The 20,618-nt window shown below is 35.2% G+C and overlaps 2 protein-coding genes across 5 annotated transcripts in view; both read left to right on the top strand.

Annotated features, from left to right (window-relative positions):
• The window catches only part of LOC145737711 (rhophilin-2-like), a 40,685-nt gene extending 37,150 nt beyond the window's left edge, over window positions 1-3,535 (top strand). For all 4 annotated transcript variants that reach the window (XM_081992520.1, XM_081992521.1, XM_081992524.1 and 1 more), the window contains exon 12: window positions 227-3,535. In XM_081992520.1, the coding sequence (XP_081848646.1) occupies window positions 227-427 (201 nt within the window). In that variant the 3' untranslated portion in view covers window positions 428-3,535. The remainder of the gene's footprint in view (window positions 1-226) is intronic.
• A 571-nt stretch (window positions 3,536-4,106) lies between these two features.
• On the top strand, window positions 4,107-20,390 carry LOC145737428 (adenylate kinase isoenzyme 5-like). The gene is given in 12 exon segments (XM_081992106.1): window positions 4,107-4,320; window positions 4,569-4,736; window positions 4,873-4,983; window positions 5,235-5,276; window positions 5,780-5,922; window positions 5,973-6,155; window positions 6,243-6,373; window positions 6,375-6,614; window positions 10,558-10,756; window positions 15,072-15,240; window positions 15,310-15,489; window positions 19,480-20,390. Coding segments are annotated over 12 exon segments (1,716 nt in total). The 5' UTR covers window positions 4,107-4,298; the 3' UTR covers window positions 19,608-20,390.
• Window positions 20,391-20,618: the final 228 nt, after the last annotated feature.

Below are 20,618 nucleotides of genomic sequence, written 5' to 3'. Positions count from 1 at the left end.
TGAATTTAGACAGTTGCAAATACTTAAATTGCAAGAGACTGTAGTCATCATGTCACTTTGATGCAATTTGTGCGCTTGCAACACTGTAAAGGTCAGTTGACATCTGTCAAAAACTAGAGATGTACAGGGTGAAAGTTGCTTTCAGCATTAAATTACCAGTGAAAATTCCATGGATAGGGTAGATCGTAAAAAATGGCGAACAAAACTGTAATGTGATTATCCATAGTCGTCCAAATCCAGTCAGTCAAAGGGTTCCGTGTCGACCCACAGCAGTTCCAGTGGCGTATCGAGCGGCATGTCCAGCCCGTCCGGTTCGATGGCCCAACACAACAACAGCAAACGATTGATGAATTGGAACCCGTTCAAACGGAACCATTCGACTAGCCGCGAGGGCAAAGATTTTCTCGAAAACGTTATACTCCGATAGTTTCGTAGATCTAGACGTCCGGTGATTCGACAATTGGTTAAATTGCGATTTTAAATTTAAAACGCATTCAATTTACTAACTTCAATGAAAATTGCAGGCCCGTAACTGCCCAATTACCCAACTTATGCACAAAATTGTGTTTAATGTCAGTTGAGTGTGTTTTCTGGTAAATTCAGTTTGGTTTTCCAAGTTTAACAAAAAACAGGATTTTTTCTGAAAACTTTCCAGTACAGCCCTGGTTTTTAGGTTCAATTTACTAACTTCAATAAAAATTGCAGGTCCGTAACTGCTCATGTACCCAACTTATACACAAAATTGTGTTTAATGTCAGTTGAGTGTGTTTTCTGGTAAATTCAGTTTGGTTTTCCAAGTTTAACAAAAAACAGGATTTTTTCTGAAAACTTTCCAGTACAGCCCTGGTTTTTAGGTTCAATTTACTAACTCCAATGAAAATTGCAGGCCCGTAACTGCCCAATTACCCAACTTATGCACAAAATTGTGTTTAATGTCAGTTGAGTGGGTTTTCTCGTAATTTCAGTTTGATTTTCCAAGTTTACCAAAAACAGGATTTTTTCTGAAAACTTTCCAGTACAGCCCTGGTTTTTAGGTTCAATTTACTAACTTCAATGAAAATTGCAGGTCCGTAACTGCCCAATTACCCAACTTATACACAAAATTGTGTTTAATGTCCGTTGAGTGTGTTTTCTCGTAATTTCAGTTTGGTTTTCCAAGTTTAACAAAAAACAGGATTTTTTCTGAAAACTTTCCAATACAGTCCTGGTTTTTAGGTTCAATTTACTAACTCCAATGAAAATTGCAGGCCCGTAACTGCCCAATTACCCAACTTATGCACAAAATTGTGTTTAATGTCAGTTGAGTGTGTTTTCTGGTAAATTCAGTTTGGTTTTCCAAGTTTAACAAAAAACAGGATTTTTTCTGAAAACTTTCCAGTACAGCCCTGGTTTTTAGGTTCAATTTACTAACTCCAATGAAAATTGCAGGCCCGTAACTGCCCAATTACCCAACTTATGCACAAAATTGTGTTTAATGTCAGTTGAGTGGGTTTTCTCGTAATTTCAGTTTGATTTTCCAAGTTTACCAAAAACAGGATTTTTTCTGAAAACTTTCCAGTACAGCCCTGGTTTTTAGGTTCAATTTACTAACTTCAATGAAAATTGCAGGTCCGTAACTGCCCAATTACCCAACTTATACACAAAATTGTGTTTAATGTCCGTTGAGTGTGTTTTCTCGTAATTTCAGTTTGGTTTTCCAAGTTTAACAAAAAACAGGATTTTTTCTGAAAACTTTCCAATACAGTCCTGGTTTTTAGGTTCAATTTACTAACTCCAATGAAAATTGCAGGCCCGTAACTGCCCAATTACCCAACTTATGCACAAAATTGTGTTTAATGTCCGTTGAGTGTGTTTTCTCGTAATTTCAGTTTGGTTTTCCAAGTTTAACAAAAAACAGGATTTTTTCTGAAAACTTTCCAATACAGTCCTGGTTTTTAGGTTCAATTTACTAACTTCAATGAAAATTGCAGGTCCGTAACTGCCCAATTACCCAACTTATGCACAAAATTGTATTTAATGTCAGTTGAGTGGGTTTTCTCGTAATTTCAGTTTGATTTTCCAAGTTTACCAAAAACAGGATTTTTTCTGAAAACTTTCCAGTACAGCCCTGGTTTTTAGGTTCAATTTACTAACTTCAATGAAAATTGCAGGTCCGTAACTGCCCAATTACCCAACTTATACACAAAATTGTGTTTAATGTCCGTTGAGTGTGTTTTCTCGTAATTTCAGTTTGGTTTTCCAAGTTTAACAAAAAACAGGATTTTTTCTGAAAACTTTCCAATACAGTCCTGGTTTTTAGGTTCAATTTACTAACTTCAATGAAAATTTCAGGCCCGTAACTGCCCAATTACCCAACTTATGCACAAAATTGTGTTTAATGTCAGTTGAATGTGTTTTCTCGTAATTTCAGTTTGGTTTTCCAAGTTTAACAAAAAACAGGATTTTTTCTGTAAACTTTCCAGTACAGCCCTGGTTTTTAGGTTCAATTTACTAACTTCAATGAAAATTTCAGGTCCGTAACTGCCCAATTACCCAACTTATACACAAAATTGTATTTAATGTCAGTTGAGTATGTTTTCTGGTAAATTCAGTTTGGTTTTCCAAGTTTAACAAAAAACAGGATTTTTTCTGAAAACTTTCCAGTACAGCCCTGGTTTTTAGGTTCAATTTACTAACTCCAATGAAAATTGCAGGCCCGTAACTGCCCAATTACCCAACTTATGCACAAAATTGTGTTTAATGTCAGTTGAGTGGGTTTTCTCGTAATTTCAGTTTGATTTTCCAAGTTTACCAAAAACAGGATTTTTTCTGAAAACTTTCCAGTACAGCCCTGGTTTTTAGGTTCAATTTACTAACTTCAATGAAAATTTCAGGCCCGTAACTGCCCAATTACCCAACTTATGCACAAAATTGTGTTTAATGTCAGTTGAGTGTGTTTTCTGGTAAATTCAGTTTGATTTTCCAAGTTTAACAAAAAACAGGATTTTTTCTGTAAACTTTCCAGTACAGCCCTGGTTTTTAGGTTCAATTTACTAACTTCAATGAAAATTTCAGGCCCGTAACTGCCCAATTACCCAACTTATGCACAAAATTGTATTTAATGTCAGTTGAGTGTGTTTTCAGTTTGGTTATCTCAGTTTAATTGAAACCAGAATTGTTTCTAAAAATTTTCCAGTACGGTCCTGCTTTTTACATTCAATTACCCGACTCCAGTGAAAAATCAGGTCCGTAATTGCCCAAATACTTAAATAACGTGCCAAATGGTGTTTCACGTCAATTGAGTGTGTTTTAAAACGCCTAAGTTACGTCATCGTGACGTCACATTCGCTCTGCTTGCGGCCCATGTATAGTCTTGTTTACTGCAGTACCTTAAGATGATTATGTATATAAATAAATATTTATTATCCTGTTTTTTTTTTACAATTTTCATTTTAGTAGTTATTTGCCGAAATTTTAGTTATTTATTGTATTGCAAATAAGCGTATGTATTAAATATTGTTGTGTACAGTTAATGCAATTAAAATTTTATTGAAGTGTATAAGTTTTGCTTATTTACTTCCTAATACTGGCGCATTCACCAATTGTCAAGAAACCAAAATTGACCTAAATTTTTTTAAAAAATCTCTCACGCTCTATAAGATTGCTCTCAAATCCTTTAGTGGTTAAGTTACATTCTTATGGCCGGTCACTTAATTGTCCCTACTATGTAATTTACAAAAAGTGCACTCTTTCAAGTTGTCTTAATTTTTAAATGGCCGTAGCACCGTTATTAAAACTCCAATCAGTTTCGTTCGTCCGCCATTCGAAAAAGCATAAAAATTACTATAAATCAGCGTAAAATACGATTTTCTATCTCTTAACGTTATCGAGATATTCCAAATCAAATCAATCTAATTGAAACGATTAAGTAAAATATCGGCAAAACGCAACTTTATTAATCATTGAAAGTTGAACCAATAAAAATGTTTACAGGTCAGGATCGATTAGGGTTGGACACATGCGCCCTCTGCGGTCGGAGCGGTAAATAATAATATTGTAACCATGACGATTTCATCCCCCACCAATGGCAACAATTAATTATTCAGCGTTTTTCCGCGTAGCGCTTTCAGTTTTCGTGTAATCGCCCACCGTGGGAAATGCGGGAAAACGAGTCGCTTTAGAAAACACGAGGGAAAACTCGTCGGTTTTTCCCTCATGAGTAATTCGATACCGTCGCCGCGGCATCCGCGATTTTGTTTGCATCCTTGCGATTTGAGAGCTTTACTCAACTACACTTAACTCGCGCTGACTTGTGGAATATGGGAATCTGTTTAGATACAGGTAAAGTTTTTTGACTTAAACGCCATTGCATAGAACACGAAAAATCCTACAAAATTAGTCAAACCACGTCCTTCTAGCTAATCGCGTTACTGAGATATTTAAATTAAAAAAAAAAACTCATGAATGGGGCAAGCATAATATTGAATAGCTTCCTTTGATTTATAGTTTTCTGTAATACCGGGAATAATGACTTTCTCTTTTATTGTAAGGGTTTAATTGAAATTTAATTATGTTTTTTTTTTTGTTAGAACACAGCGATGGTTCTCAAGCATTCGAAGAAGGAACGGAAAGTTGGGCGCAAAACTCGCCCCATCAATCCCGGAACGCGGTCACGCCCTCTGCCGGTAAATTTCGGATGCACAACGACGCCCAAGTGCAATTCGAATCGCCTAAAGTTCCCGTCATATTTGTACTTGGTAAGTGTGACTTGACAGGTGACAGCTGACGTCCAGCTGTCACATTAGTTTGCCAAACCGATCAATCGGTATCAATCAATAATTTCAAAGCATTCTTTTAAAATTTCCGTACAATTAGCCAGCTTAATGTGTTTAGGGGGACCTGGCAGCGGTAAGGTGACCCATTGCGACAATCTGGTGCAGGAAAAAAAGGAAATAGTGCACATCAACATGTCCGATTTGCTTCAACAGTACGCCATTGGAAACGGTGAGTTTTTCTAATGCAAAAAAAATAACTAACGGCGTTTTCGATTGAAACAGTGTGACAATACACAGGTTTTGCACTAAACATGTCAATCGAAAATGCCATAAATATTGGGCTGACGTCACAACTGTGAATAGGTAGGTCCTGGAGGACAAACAAAAGTGACGTCATACCAATAAGTTTTTTGTTAATTATTTTTGCTGTGCTTTACCGGGGTGATATTATAATATTTGTTCGGTTTTTACGCATTCTAGACGGCTACACGAGCCTAATCAATATAGGTAGCAGATTTCAAGGTAAATTGGTGTGATTTATTGGCACGTGTGAACTACCCCGTGCACCGAAAACGCATAAAACGAATTTATTAACACTGTATACAGATTAATGAGGGGAAAATTCTAGACACTTTGGGCTATATTGTGTAAAAAAAATGAAGTTTCTAACGTAAAAGCTGAATTTGTGGTGAATTTTTAAAGTTTATTCCACGGTGGATCTGGCAACACCGACACCAGTGCTTTAGCATCGGCTACGCTGCGCGCAATTGACAAATGACGTATGACAAATTAAGAAGTGACGTACGAGATGACAGAGACAAGATTAACCTAACAATTTTTGTTATTTTGTTGTTTTTTATGTTATGATTTTAAATCAAGTGTTAAAGATTAATAAATGCGCATTAAATTAACTAATATTGAGGCCGCAAACAAGTTTTAGGTAGTTGTTTTAGGACCTTGACAGAGTAATCGATTAAGGCAGGACCGTAATAGCCCGTTTGCACAAGAGTTGTGTTTTTTTAAAGATATCCCGGACTACGGCCAATTATCGAGCAGGACCGTAACGGAGGTGTTGATGGTCGAAATGAAAATGGCGCCCAACGCCAAAACTTACCTGATTTCCGGCTATCCCCGTAACATGCGAGACGTGGTCGAATATTCGGAAAAGGTGAGCAGAGTGGGTCACGTGATTGTTTGGGTGTACCATGGTTCTTGCAGATTCAAATGATTAACGGCGTAATTCTGATATCGTGGCGACAAAAGGTGCTGGAACGACAAATCGATTACGGTGCCAAATTGGGACAAGTCGTTCTGTCCCTCGCTAAAATGGAACTGAATAATTTTTATAAAAACGTCGTTCCCGTAGCCGAATACTTTGCGCAGAGTAAAATGTTAATTAGGGTGAGTGATTTGCATTTTAAGTGTGCAAAACCGTGTAGCGTGATTACCGGAAAAATTACTAACCTAACCTAACAATTGGCTTATTAGATTCACGGGGAACGACCGCCTGCCGACGTGTACAAGGACTTTAGGGCGGCCTTTTTCCAGATTCTCAGCAGCCAAGACAACCCTCCGGAATTTGATAAGGGGGCTGGGGCAACGTTGCCAATTGTCATTGTAAGAGCTTACTCTCTGTCATTTGTCATTCGTGACGTTGCCAAATTTCCAGCCAGCCAACGGTAATCGGCCGGGCACTCAAATTGTCTCGGTGGGGACTAATCACGTGGTTGCCTTGAAACCACCTGCTTATCCGCCAGTTTTGTGGGTGATCGGAGGACCTGGGAGTAATAAAGCTGCCCTGTGCGGTAACACCACCAAGGACACTAAATGGACCCATATTAGTTTAGGGAAATTACTGAGGTAAGACCACACTTGATAAGTGACAGATGTCAGTTGACGTCCAGCAAATTGTGACGTATAATCTCAGATTTTTAACTTTTATTTTTGAAAATTCTTAAACTGACGTAAACTCAGTCAGTTAAGTGTAAGAAGGCATTCCAAACATTTTTGGTATCTTGCAAAATTTCCCTAACTCTAATCGTTTCCGAGATATTCCAGATTTTTGACTTTTATTTTTGAAAATTTACAAAAAATGTTCAGAATTCTGTATTTCGGTTATTTTTGAAGTTTCAACGACCGTAAAAAACGCAAAATGTTCCTCTTGAGCTGCTCTTTCACCTTCCGTGAATTACAACACGATTAAATATATACAGGGTGTCCAAAAAAAACACAAATTTGAAAATACCGCTCTGTCAGAATTGACCGCGTTTACACCGTTCAAAGTGTCTGAAACTGACGTAAACCAGTCAGTCAAGTGTAAGAAGGCATTCCAAACATTTTTGGTATCTTGCAAAATTTCCCTAACTCTAATCGTTTCCGAGATATTCCAGATTCTTATTTTTGAAAATTTAGTAAACATTTTTAAAATTCTGTATTTCGGTTATTTTTGGGTTTTCAACAAACATTAAAAACTAAAAATAATTGTTTTGAACTGCTCTTTATTTTTTGTCTCACGCAAAATTTCCGTAACTCTAACCGTTTCCGAGATATTCGAAAAAAAACAAAAAAACATTTGTTGCACCCTAAAAGAACGTTCAGTTGCACTACAACACTATAATAAGCTCGAAAAGTGCTTTTTTGCTCTGGTTGCACCACAACAGCACTAAAGACTGTTAAAAACAGTGTTTTGGACACAAAAAACGTTGGTTGCACCACAAAAGTAGGAACTTCCCTATTGCATGTTGAATAAAAATTCATAATTTAAATATTAAAACTAATTAATTAAATCTTTTATCGTACGTAGCTACAGGTCTGTACTATTTGTAAAAAAAAAATCATTCTAATCGGCTGAAGGACAGGGCCGGAATTACCAAAAATGTCACTTGATGACTTAACTAAGTTTAAAAGAGCGTAGCTCCGTTATTTGAGGAGTTACAGCAAAAGTCTATATAAGAAGAGTTGTAGGGAATTTTACACTCTATAAGATTGATTTAAAACATTTTTGCCCTAAAAGGTCGCTGAAGGGCGATCAGTCCAAATGGAGTTAGTTTTGAAAAAACCAGTTTGGTGCATCCTGTCACTTTTTGGCTTGTAACTTCTTAATGAGTCCCTTAAGAGCAAAAACCCACTAATACAATCTTGTAGAAAATTAAATTTCCTACAATTTTCTTTATTTACATATTTTTGTATCTCCTTAAATAACGGAGTTACTTTCAGTCGAAATGGAGTTAGTTTTGAAAAAATCAGTTTGGTGCACCGTGTGACTTTTTGGCTTGTAACTCCTTAATTAGGCCCTTAAGGGCAACAACCCATTAATACAATCTTGTAGAAAATTTAATTTCCTACATATTTCCGAGATATTCCAGATTTTTTGATTCTAATTTTTGAAAACTTAGTAAACATTTTTAAAATTCTGTATTTCGGTTATTTTTGGGTTTTCAACAAACTTTAAAAACTCAAAATAATTGTTTTGAACTGCTCTTTATTTTTTGTCTCTCGCAAAATTTCCGTAACTCTAACCGTTTCCGAGATATTCGGAAGAAAACAAAAAAACATTTGTTGCACCCTAAAAGAACGTTCAGTTGCACTACAACACTATAATAAAATCGAAAAGTACTTTTTTGCTCTGGTTGCACCACAACAGCACTAAATACTGTTAAAAACAGTGTTTTGGACACAAAAACGTTGGTTGCACCACAAAAGTAGGAACTTTCCTATTGCATGTTGAATAAAAATTCATAATTTAAATATTGAAACTAATTAATTAAATCTTTTATGGTAAGTAGCTACAGGTCTGTACTATTTGTAAAAAAAATCATTCTAATCGGCTGAAGGACAGGGCCGGAATTACCAAAAATGTCACTTGATGTCACCAAAACCAGTTTGGTGCATCCTGTCACTTTTTGGCTTGTAACTCCTTAATTAGGCCCTTAAGGGCAACAACCCATTAATACAATCTTGTAGAAAATTTAATTTCCTACATATTTCCGAGATATTCCAGATTTTTGATTCTAATTTTTGAAAATTTAGTAAACATTTTTAAAATTCTGTATTTCAGTTATTTTTGGGTTTTCAACAAACTTTAAAAACTCAAAATAATTGTTTTGAACTGCTCTTTATTTTTTGTCTCTCGCAAAATTTCCGTAACTCTAACCGTTTCCGAGATATTCGGAAAAAAACAAAAAAACATTTGTTGCACCCTAAAAGAACGTTCAGTTGCACTACAACACTATAATAAAATCGAAAAGTGCTTTTTTACTCTGGTTGCACCACAACAGCACTAAAGACTGTTAAAAACAGTGTTTTGGACACAAAAAAACGTTGGTTGCACCACAAAAGTAGGAACTTCCCTATTGCATGTTGAATAAAAATTCATAATTTAAATATTAAAACTAATTAATTAAATCTTTTATGGTAAGTAGCTACAGGTCTGTACTATTTGTAAAAAAAAATCATTCTAATCGGCTGAAGGACAGGGCCGGAATTACCAAAAATGTCACTTGATGACTTAACTAAGTTTAAAAGAGCGTAGCTCCGTTATTTGAGGAGTTACAGCAAAAGTTGATATTAGAAGAGTTGTAGGAAATTTTATGCTCTACAAGATTGATTTCAAGTAATTTTGCTCTAAAGGGCCGTTTAAAGGAGCTACAGACCGAAAACTGTCTGCAAAGCACTGGTTTAAAAAAACCAGTTTGGTGCATTCTGTCACTTTTTGGCTTGTAACTCCTTAATTAAGCCCTTAAGGGCAAAAACCCATTAATACAATCTTGTAGAAAATTAAATTTCCTACAATTTTCTTTATTTACATATTTTTGTATCTCCTTAAATAACGGAGTTACTTTCAGTCGAAATGGAGTTAGTTTTGAAAAAATCAGTTTGGTGCACCGTGTCACTTTTTGGCTTGTAACTCCTTAATTAGGCCCTTAAGGGCAACAACCCATTAATACAATCTTGTAGAAAATTAAATTTCCTACATATTTCCGAGATATTCCAGATTTTTGATTCTAATTTTTGAAAATTTAGTAAACATTTTTAAAATTCTGTATTTCAGTTATTTTTGGGTTTTCAACAAACTTTAAAAACTCAAAATAATTGTTTTGAATTGCTCTTTATTTTTTGCCTCTCGCAAAATTTCCGTAACTCTAACCGTTTCCGAGATATTCGGAAAAAAACAAAAAAACATTTGTTGCACCCTAAAAGAACGTTCAGTTGCACTACAACACTATAATAAGGTCGAAAAGTGCTTTTTTGCTCTGGTTGCACCACAACAGCACTAAAGACTGTTAAAAACAGTGTTTTGGACACAAAAACGTTGGTTGCACCACAAAAGTAGGAACTTCCCTATTGCATGTTGAATAAAAATTCATAATTTAAATATTAAAACTAATTAATTAAATCTTTTATCGTACGTAGCTACAGGTCTGTACTATTTGTAAAAAAAAATCATTCTAATCGGCTGAAGGACAGGGCCGGAATTACCAAAAATGTCACTTGATGTCACCAAAACCAGTTTGGTGCATCCTGTCACTTTTTGGCTTGTAACTCCTTAATGAGTCCCTTAAGAGCAAAAACCTACTAATACAATCTTGTAGAAAATTTAATTTCCTACAATTTTCTTTATTTACATATTTTTGTATCTGCTTAAATAACGGAGTTACTCTCAGTCGAAACGGAGTTAGTTTGAAAAAATCAGTTTGGTGCACCGTGTCACTTTTTGGCTTGTAACTCCTTAATTAGGCCCTTAAGGGCAAAAACCCATTAATACAATCTTGTAGAGAATGAAATTTCCTTAATAACAATTTAGGGCTGCCGCTGACGTGGCGGATCCCCAACGACACGAAATCACCGAAATCAGAGAGTGCATCACTAATGGGGAGCTGGTGCCCTTCGCCATAGTCATGAAGTACGTGGAGGATCAAATGGAGCGCAATATCGAGGCCAAGGGCATCATTTTGGATGGATTTCCCAGAAACATGGATCAGGCCCACGAATTCGAATCCAAGGTAAGTCAATTTTGATATTTTTTCACTCAAATTCACGTTTTTCTTTTTACTAAAGTAGATTTTTAGGTTAATTGGTTTGTCCTCGACAATTTTCTAAATAACAAACCGGTTTTTTCCCTCGCTTTGGGAGGGTGGTTAATATAAATTCATCTCATGCGCAATTATGGTCATTACGTAGTCTCAGGGTTCCCCCCATTTTTTGCCCGACCTTCCGGGGCCCCCCCCAGTTCGTGTAATTATCGTATCAATAATGGAAAACTGTACAAGTTTGTATGTATCGTACGAATTAATTTTTATCTGGGATTTTCACCAGATGGTGGCCATCTTCGCGTTCAGAATGTTCTATTTTGGAAAAGTTTTTAAATATTTATGTAATAACATGTTTTTTGGGGGTCAATTTAGTGTTTTCGGTAGTTGAATTATTAAACCTCAAGTTGGCCTAAGAGATTTGTTAGGGTCTGGATTAAAAAACACTGAAATCGTGAAAAAAACACTTAAAAAGCATTTTTTAAATCTTTTTTGAGTTCTAGAAATATTTTGAAGCTTTTTTCAACATTTTTTTATGGCTTCGACTGTCAGAAAAGTCAGAAAATTGTCAAAATTACTCTCAGAAGCCTTAAAACTATCAAATATCATCAGGAAGTTGTTTCACCTATTCAGAACTGTCAAATTGTGTCAGAAAACTGTTTTCCGGGTTCAAAACTGTTAAAATTACCTTTAGAATGGTTTCAATTGAATTTCTTCCTTACCTGGTTGTTTTTTTTTGGTGCAGGCACTTGGTTAAAGCTCTGTATCTTCCAAGATTAATGAGGAAGATTTATGAGAATTTTATAGAATATTCTAGACACTTTGGGCTTTATTGTGTAAAAAAATTAAGCTTCTAACTGAAAAACTGAATTTATGGTGAATTTTTAAAGTTGTGGAGCAATCACAACTTAAAGAGCAATGAAGGTTGCGAGTTTTAAAATTTCTAAGGGGCATTTGTGAGAAAATGACTGTTTTAACCACATTTTTGGAATCCTCATTTAATTATCTATCCACTAACGTGAAAAAACACTAAAAAATTTGGTACAGTCAAGGAGAAAAGTGGTGTCAAAGTTTGAATTGCCGGACACAGTGTGAATAGACAGTCACTGACAAAATCACCTATAAAACCTTCTTGGAGTGAGAAAATGACTGTTTTAAGCACATTTTTGGAATCCTCATTAAATTTCCTATTCAATAACGTGAAAAAATACTAGAAAATTTGGTACAGTCAGGGAGAAAAGTGGTGTCAAAGCTTGAATTGCCAGAAACACAGTCTCAAAAGACAGTCAGTGACAAAATCACCTATAAAACCTTCTTGGAGTGAGAAAATGACTGTTTTAACCACATTTTTGGAATCCTCATTAATTTTCCTATTCAATAACGTGAGAAAATACTACAAAATTTGATACAGTCAGGGAGAAAAGTGGTGTCAAAGTTTGAATTGCCAGAAATACAGTGTGAAAAGACAGTCACTGACAAAATTACCTATAAAACCCTCTTGGAGTGAGAAAATGACTGTTTTAAACACATTTTTGGAATCCTTATTAAATTTCCTATCCAATGACGTGAAAAAATACTAAAAAATTTGGTACAGTCAGGGAGAAAAGCGGTGTCAAAGTTTGAACTACCAAGAAAACAGTTTGAAAGAACAGTCAGAGACAAAATTGCCCGTAAAACACATTTGGAGTGAGAAAATGACTGTTTTAAGCACATTTTTGGAATCCTCATTAAATTTCCTATTTAATAACGTGAAAAAAACACTAAAAAATTTGGTACAGTCAGGGAGAAAAGCGGTGTCAAAGTTTGAATTGCCAGAAACACAGTGTGAAAGGACAGTCAGGGAAAAAATCGTCTATAAAACCCTCTTGGAGTGAGAAAATGACTGTTTTAAGAACATTTTTGAAGTCCTTATTAAATTTCCTATTCAATAACGTGAAAAAACACTAAAAAATTTGGTATAGTCAGGGAGAAAAGTTGTGTCAAAATTTGTCAGAAACACAGTGTGAAAAGACAGTCACTGACAAAATCACCTATAAAACCCTCTTGGAGTGAGAAAATGACTGTTTTAACCACATTTTTGGAATCCTCGTTAAATTTCCTATCCAATAACGTGAAAAAACATAAAAAAATTTGATACAGTCAGGGAGAAAAGTGGGGTCAAAGTTTGAATTGCCAGAAACACAGTGTGAAAGGACAGTCTGGGACAAAATCACCTATAAAACCTTCTTGGAGTGAGAAAATGACTGTTTTAACCACATTTTCGGAATCCTCATTAAATTTCCTATCCAATAACGTGAAAAAACACTAAAAAATTTGATACAGTCAGGGAGAAAAGCGGTGTCAAAGTTTGAACTCCCAAGAAAACAGTTTGAAAGAACAGTCAGAGACAAAATTGCCCGTAAAACACACTTGGAGTGAGAAAATGACTGTTTTAAGCACATTTTTGGAATCCTCATTAAATTTCCTATTCAATAACGTGAAAAAAACACTAAAAAATTTGGTACAGTCACGGAGAAAAGTGGTGTCAAAGTTTGAATTGCCGGAAACACAGTGTGAAAGGACAGTCAGTGACAAAATCACCTATAAACCCTTCTTGGAGTGAGAAAATGACTGTTTTAACCACATTTTTGGAATCCTCATTAAATTTCCTATCCAATGATGTGAAAAAAAACTAAAAAATTTGGTACAGTCACGGAGAAAAGTGGTGTCAAAGTTTGAATTGCCGGAAACACAGTGTGAAAGGACAGTCAGTGACAAAATCACCTATAAACCCTTCTTGGAGTGAGAAAATGACTGTTTTAACCACATTTTTGGAATCCTCATAAAATTTCCTATCCAATAACGTGAAAAAACACTAAAAAATTTGATACAGTCAGGGAGAAAAGCGGTGTCAAAGTTTGAACTACCAAGAAAACAGTTTGAAAGAACAGTCAGAGACAAAATTGCCCGTAAAACACACTTGGAGTGAGAAAATGACTGTTTTAAGCACATTTTTGGAATCCTCATTAAATTTCCTATTCAATAACGTGGAAAAACACTAAAAAATTTGGTACAGTCAGGGAGAAAAGCGGTGTCAAAGTTTGAATTGCCAGAAACACAGTGTGAAAGGACAGTCAGGGACAAAATCATCTATAAAACCCTCTTGGAGTGAGAAAATGACTGTTTTAAGAACATTTTTGAAATCCTTATTAAATTTCCTATCCAATAACGTGAAAAAACACTAAAAAATTTGATACAGTCAGGGAGAAAAGCGGTGTCAAAGTTTGAACTACCAAGAAAACAGTTTGAAAGAACAGTCAGAGACAAAATTGCCCATAAAACACACTTGGAGTGAGAAAATGACTGTTTTAAGCACATTTTTGGAATCCTCATTAAATTTCCTATCCAATGATGTGAAAAAAAACTAAAAAATTTGGTACAGTCACGGAGAAAAGTGGTGTCAAAGTTTGAATTGCCGGAAACATAGTGTGAAAGGACAGTCAGTGACAAAATCACCTATAAAACCATCTTGGAGTGAGAAAATGACTGTTTTTAACACATTTTTGGAATCCTCATTAAATTTTCTATCCAATAGCACTAAAATTGTGAAAAAAAAACGCTTAAAAAGCACAAAATTCTTTAAGAAAAGCAATTTTTTTTACCTTTTTTCAGTTCAAATTCTAGAAATTTTGTGAAACTGCCTTAGAAGCATTTTAAACAGAGTTTTGAAATTTTTTATGGCTTTGACTGTCTTACAACTGTCGAATAATGTCAAAAAAGTGTTTTAGCAACTGAAAACTGTCAAAATTACTCTCAGAAACCTCAAAACTATCAAATGTCATTAGGAAGTTGTTTCACCTATTCATAACTGTCAAATTTGGAAAGTGTTTGAACAGTTTAAAGAGCATTGAAACTTCTAGACTGTTCTTGAAGGCTTTCAACAGTTTGAGAAGCATTTTGGACTTTCTGTAATGTTTTAAAACCTTTTTAGACTACTTTAGGAGCATTTGGAAAGTTTTTGAGCAGTTTAAAGAACATTGAAGCTTCTAGACTGCTTCTAAGGCATTTGAAACCTTGTAGACGGTTCTAGAAGCTGTTAAACTGCTCTAGAAGCTTCCAGGCTGTTTTGTAAGCTTTTGCAACGCATTTTGGAGCTTCCTTAGTGTATTTCCAATACATATTTTCAAACTAGATTCCTAGAAATCCGGACTCTAGTGATTATTAACAATTAATAATAAAAACACCGCAAACTGTTTGTAGTATTGGTTCTAGGTTAAGTAAATTTTTAATTATTTTCATTTTGCCGCAGTACAAACAAAAACCGACCATTATTCTGTTGGATTGTTCGAAATTGCAACTGGGGAAAGGTCAGTTGGACGACAGCGTCACGGCGTTTCGACGCCGTTTGGAAATCTTCAGGGAATCCACGTTGCCCATGCTGAAAACCATGGACAATATTGGGCGGCTGACAATTGTAGGTTAAGTCCCGGCCGTCCGGGACCATTTTGCGTAAATTGAATTACAATAAAACATCATCATTCAGGTAGATGGCGACACTGACACAGTCCCGGTGCAGGAAGACTTTAAGAACGTGGTGAAACAACATATCGAGTATATGCTGAATAATGTCCAGGAAGGTGAGACTGTGCCAGAAACGGTGCATCCACAGGCTAACGGTCACATTCCGAACCGCAACGGTCACATTCCGAACGGGCACCTGTCAAACGGTACGTGGTAACTCTTATCGTATCTGATTTAGCAAAAACTGGTTTGGTGCAACAAATTGTAGTCTGAAATTTGAACACCCTGTAAGTCAGTTATTTTTGGGAGTTCTGGAAAGTTGAACCACTTAAATTAACCGTCTTGAGCTGCTCTTTCCCGTGGTGTAAAGCAAAAACTGTCCTGAAAACTTACGGTGTTGGGTTAGGGAGTTGATTAGGAACATTTTTGGTCTCTTGCAGTTTTTTTGTAACTTTCACCGTTTTTGAGTTATTTAAGAAAAACTGGTTTGTTGCAACAAATTGTAGTCACACAATGTGAAAAGACAGTCACTGACAAAATCACCTATAAACCCTTCTTGGAGTAAGAAAATTACTGTTTTAAGCACATTTTTGGAATCCTCATTAAATTTCCTATCCACTAACGTGAAAAAACACTAAAAAATTTGGTACAGTCGGGGAGAAAAATGGTGTTAAAGTTTGAATTGCTAGAAACACAGTGTGAAAAAACAGTCACTGACAAAATCACCTATAAAACCCTCTTGGAGTGAGAAAATGACTGTTTTAACCACATTTTTGGAATCCTCATTAAATTTCCTATCCAATGACGTGAAAAAACATTAAAAAATTTGGTACAGTCAAGGAGAAAAGTGGCGTCAAAGTTTGAATTGCCAGAAACACAGTGTGAAAAGACAGTCACTGACAAAATCACCTATAAAACCTTCTTGGAGTGAGAAAATGACTATTTTAACCACATTTTTGGAATCCTCATTAAATTTCCTACCCACTAACATGAAAAAACACAAAAAAATTTGGTACAGTCAGGGAGAAAAGTGATGTCAAAGTTGAACTACCAGAAACACAATGTGAAAAGACAGTCACTGACAAAATTACCTATAAAACCCTCTTGGAGTGAGAAAATGACTGTTTTAACCACATTTTTGGAATCCTCATTAAATTTCCTATCCAATGACGTGAAAAAACATTAAAAAATTTGGTACAGTCAAGGAGAAAAGTGGCGTCAAAGTTTGAATTGCCAGAAACACAGTGTGAAAAGACAGTCACTGACAAAATCACCTATAAAACCTTCTTGGAGTGAGAAAATGACTATTTTAACCACATTTTTGAAATCCTCATTAAATTTCCTACTCAATAACGCGAAAAAACACTGAAAAATTTGGTACAGTCAGGGAGAAAACTGGCGTCAAAATTTGAACTGTCAGAAACACAGTGTGAAAAGACAGTCAGTGACAAAATCACCTATAAAACCCTCTTGGAGTGAGAAAATGACTATTTTAACCACATTTTTGGAATCCTCATTAAATTTCCTATCCACTAAAGTGATAAAACACTAAAAAATTTGGTACAATCAGGGAGAAAAGTCGTTTCAAAGTTGAACTACCAGAAACACAGTGTAAAAAGACAGTCACTGACAAAATAATCTGTAAAACCCTCTTGGAGTGAGAAAATGACGGTTTTAACCACATTTTTGGAATCCTCATTAAATTTCCTATCCACTAAAGTGATAAAACACTAAAAAATTTGGTACAATCAGGGAGAAAAGTCGTTTCAAAGTTGAACTACCAGAAACACAGTGTAAAAAGACAGTCACTGACAAAATAATCTGTAAAACCCTCTTGGAGTGAGAAAATGACGGTTTTAACCACATTTTTGGAATCCTCATTAAATTTCCTATCCACTAACGTGAAAAAACACTAAAAAATTTGGTACAGTCAAGGAGAAAAGTGGTGTCAAAGTTGAACTACCAGAAACACAATGTGAAAAGACAGTCACTGACAAAATTACCTATAAAACCCTCTTGGAGTGAGAAAATGACTGTTTTAACCACATTTTTGGAATCCTCATTAAATTTCCTACCCAATGACGTGAAAAAACACCAAAAAATTTGGTACAGTCAGGGAGAAAAGTGGTATCAAAGTTTGAATTGCCAGAAACACAATGTGAAAAGACAGTCACTGACAAAATCACCTGTAAAACCCTCTTGGAGTGAGAAAATGACTGTTTTAACCACATTTTTGGAATCCTCATTAAATTTCCTATCCACTAAAGTGATAAAACACTAAAAAATTTGGTACAATCAGGGAGAAAAGTCGTTTCAAAGTTGAACTACCAGAAACACAGTGTAAAAAGACAGTCACTGACAAAATAATCTGTAAAACCCTCTTGGAGTGAGAAAATGACGGTTTTAACCACATTTTTGGAATCCTCATTAAATTTCCTATCCACTAACGTGAAAAAACACTAAAAAATTTGGTACAGTCAAGGAGAAAAGTGGTGTCAAAGTTGAACTACCAGAAACACAATGTGAAAAGACAGTCACTGACAAAATTACCTATAAAACCCTCTTGGAGTGAGAAAATGACTGTTTTAACCACATTTTTGGAATCCTCATTAAATTTCCTATCCACTAACGTGAAAAAACACTCAAAAATTTGGTACAGTCAAGGAGAAAAGTGGTGTCAAAGTTTGAATTGCCAGAAACACAGTGTGAAAAGACAGTCCCTGACAAAATCACCTGTAAAACCCTCTTGAAGTGAGAAAATGACTGTTTTAACCACATTTTTGGAATCCTCATTAAATTTCCTATCCACTAACGTGAAAAAACACTAAAAAATTTGGTACAGTCAAGGAGAAAAGTGGTGTCAAAGTTTGAATTGCCAAAAACACAGTGTGAAAAGACAGTCAGTGACAAAATTACCTATAAAACCCTCTTGGAGTGAGAAAATGACTGTTTTAACCACATTTTTGGAATCTTTATTAAATTTCCTATCCAATAACGTGAAAAAACACTAAAAAATTTGGTACAGTCAAGGAGAAAAGTGGTGTCAAAGTTTGAATTGCCAAAAACACAGTGTGAAAAGACAGTCAGTGACAAAATTACCTATAAAACCCTCTTGGAGTGAGAAAATGACGGTTTTAACCACATTTTTGGAATCCTCATTAAATTTCCTATCCACTAACGTGAAAAAACACTAAAAAATTTGGTACAGTCAAGGAGAAAAGTGGTGTCAAAGTTGAACTACCAGAAACACAATGTGAAAAGACAGTCACTGACAAAATTACCTATAAAACCCTCTTGGAGTGAGAAAATGACTGTTTTAACCACATTTTTGGAATCCTCATTAAATTTCCTATCCACTAACGTGAAAAAAACACTCAAAAATTTGGTACAGTCAAGGAGAAAAGTGGTGTCAAAGTTTGAATTGCCAGAAACACAGTGTGAAAAGACAGTCCCTGACAAAATCACCTGTAAAACCCTCTTGAAGTGAGAAAATGACTGTTTTAACCACATTTTTGGAATCCTCATTAAATTTCCTATCCAATAACGTGAAAAAACACTAAAAAATTTGGTACAGTCAAGGAGAAAAGTGGTGTCAAAGTTTGAATTGCCAAAAACACAGTGTGAAAAGACAGTCAGTGACAAAATTACCTATAAAACCCTCTTGGAGTGAGAAAATGACTGTTTTAACCACATTTTTGGAATCGTCATTAAATTTCCTATCCACTAACGTGAAAAAACACTAAAAAATTTGATACAGTCAGGGAGAAAAGTTGTGTCAAAGTTGAACTACCAGAAACACAATGTGAAAAGACAGTCACTGACAAAATCACCTATAAAACCCCCTTGGAGTGAGAAAATGACTATTTTAACCACATTTTTGGAATCCTCATTAAATTTCCTACCCAATGACGTGAAAAAACACCAAAAAAATTTGGTACAGTCAGGGAGAAAAGTGGTATCAAAGTTTGAATTGCCAGAAACACAATGTGAAAAGACAGTTACTGACAAAATCACCTGTAAAACCCTCTTGGAGTGAGAAAATGACTGTTTTAACCACATTTTCGGAATCCTCATTAAATTTCCTACCCACTAACGTGAAAAAATTTGGTACAGTCAGGGAGAAAACAAATTTTCCTAGTAAAGTTAAATATTTACTTTACCGGTAATTTGCCCGTCACTAATTTGAACACAAACAGGTCACACCGTTAACGGAGACGCCACCCTGCACGATTTGGAACCAATCACCACAATCAGTAATCACGTGACTAACGGTAATGTGACCAATGGCAATCTGAATCGTCCGGTGTTGGAAAATCACATTTGAAGCGTGTCGTTTCCATGATGTTGGCAATTCATTGGCTGTGAGTAGTGATGAGACACACACGTGACCTGGTGGATGTAACGAGAAAAAAAGTGACTTTATAGCATATTATGGATAAGCAATAATTTTTATAGGAATGATGAGATTGTTGTTAATTGTTTAGGTGACATACTATAGTACAACTAATAATTGTTATTTTTGTATTGTACGGACAGTGGCTGTCAGAGGTGACAGGGTCCAAGTAGGCTTTGGCCCAAGTGATTATACACGGAAAATCAAACTAAATTGCAATGACGTCATACATTTCAACAAAAACAAAAAATGTTACTTACGGATTGATGACGTTTATTATATAATTCAATACTTTCGTGTGTGACGTCAGTCAAATTCAGTTTGATTTTCTGTATACTTTTGTGGTATTTAATGCACGTTGAGTATAATAAAATTAGAAAAGTGCCTTAATAATAATTGTAAGGTTTTTATATAGAAAGTATATTAGGTTTAAGGATGAAAACAAATTTTTTAGGGTCCAAATTAATACTTTGTAGCAGTAATTTAGGTGTTTTTGGTGTACCTACAGTTTTAGACACTTAAATAATTTAGTGTGTAAAAAAACAACATTTCGTGAATTATTACTGAAATTTTTGTATGGAAAACAAAATATTTTTATATCGCTTTACTTAAGTGAGTTTGCACGATTTCTTTTCGTCGTCTGGTGTCTTGTAGGTTAACTATTTTTACGTGTATTTGTTAATAATGTTATCACAATATAAATTTTTAAATTTACGTACGTTAAAGTTAATCACATAGTTTTTGACACCTGCTACTTTGACTCTAAATTACTCCCTTATTTGACAAGTTACGTCAAAATCTCATAGAAAACAAAAGATAGAGCAGACTTTAAGCTTTCCAAAAGTGTCCCCCCACGAGTTGATTGATCACACCGTTTGCTCGCTAGAGGCCGTCAAAGTTCCTTCACCATAAAATTACATAGTTTTTGACACACGTTGCTTT

Source organism: Ips typographus, linkage group LG14 (assembly GCF_016097725.1).
Source record: "Ips typographus isolate SLU linkage group LG14, UJ_Ityp_2.0, whole genome shotgun sequence".
NCBI lineage: Eukaryota > Metazoa > Arthropoda > Insecta > Coleoptera > Curculionidae > Ips > Ips typographus.
The sequence above is the reverse complement of the archived record's forward strand: the minus strand, read 5'-3'. Positions and strand labels throughout refer to the sequence as shown.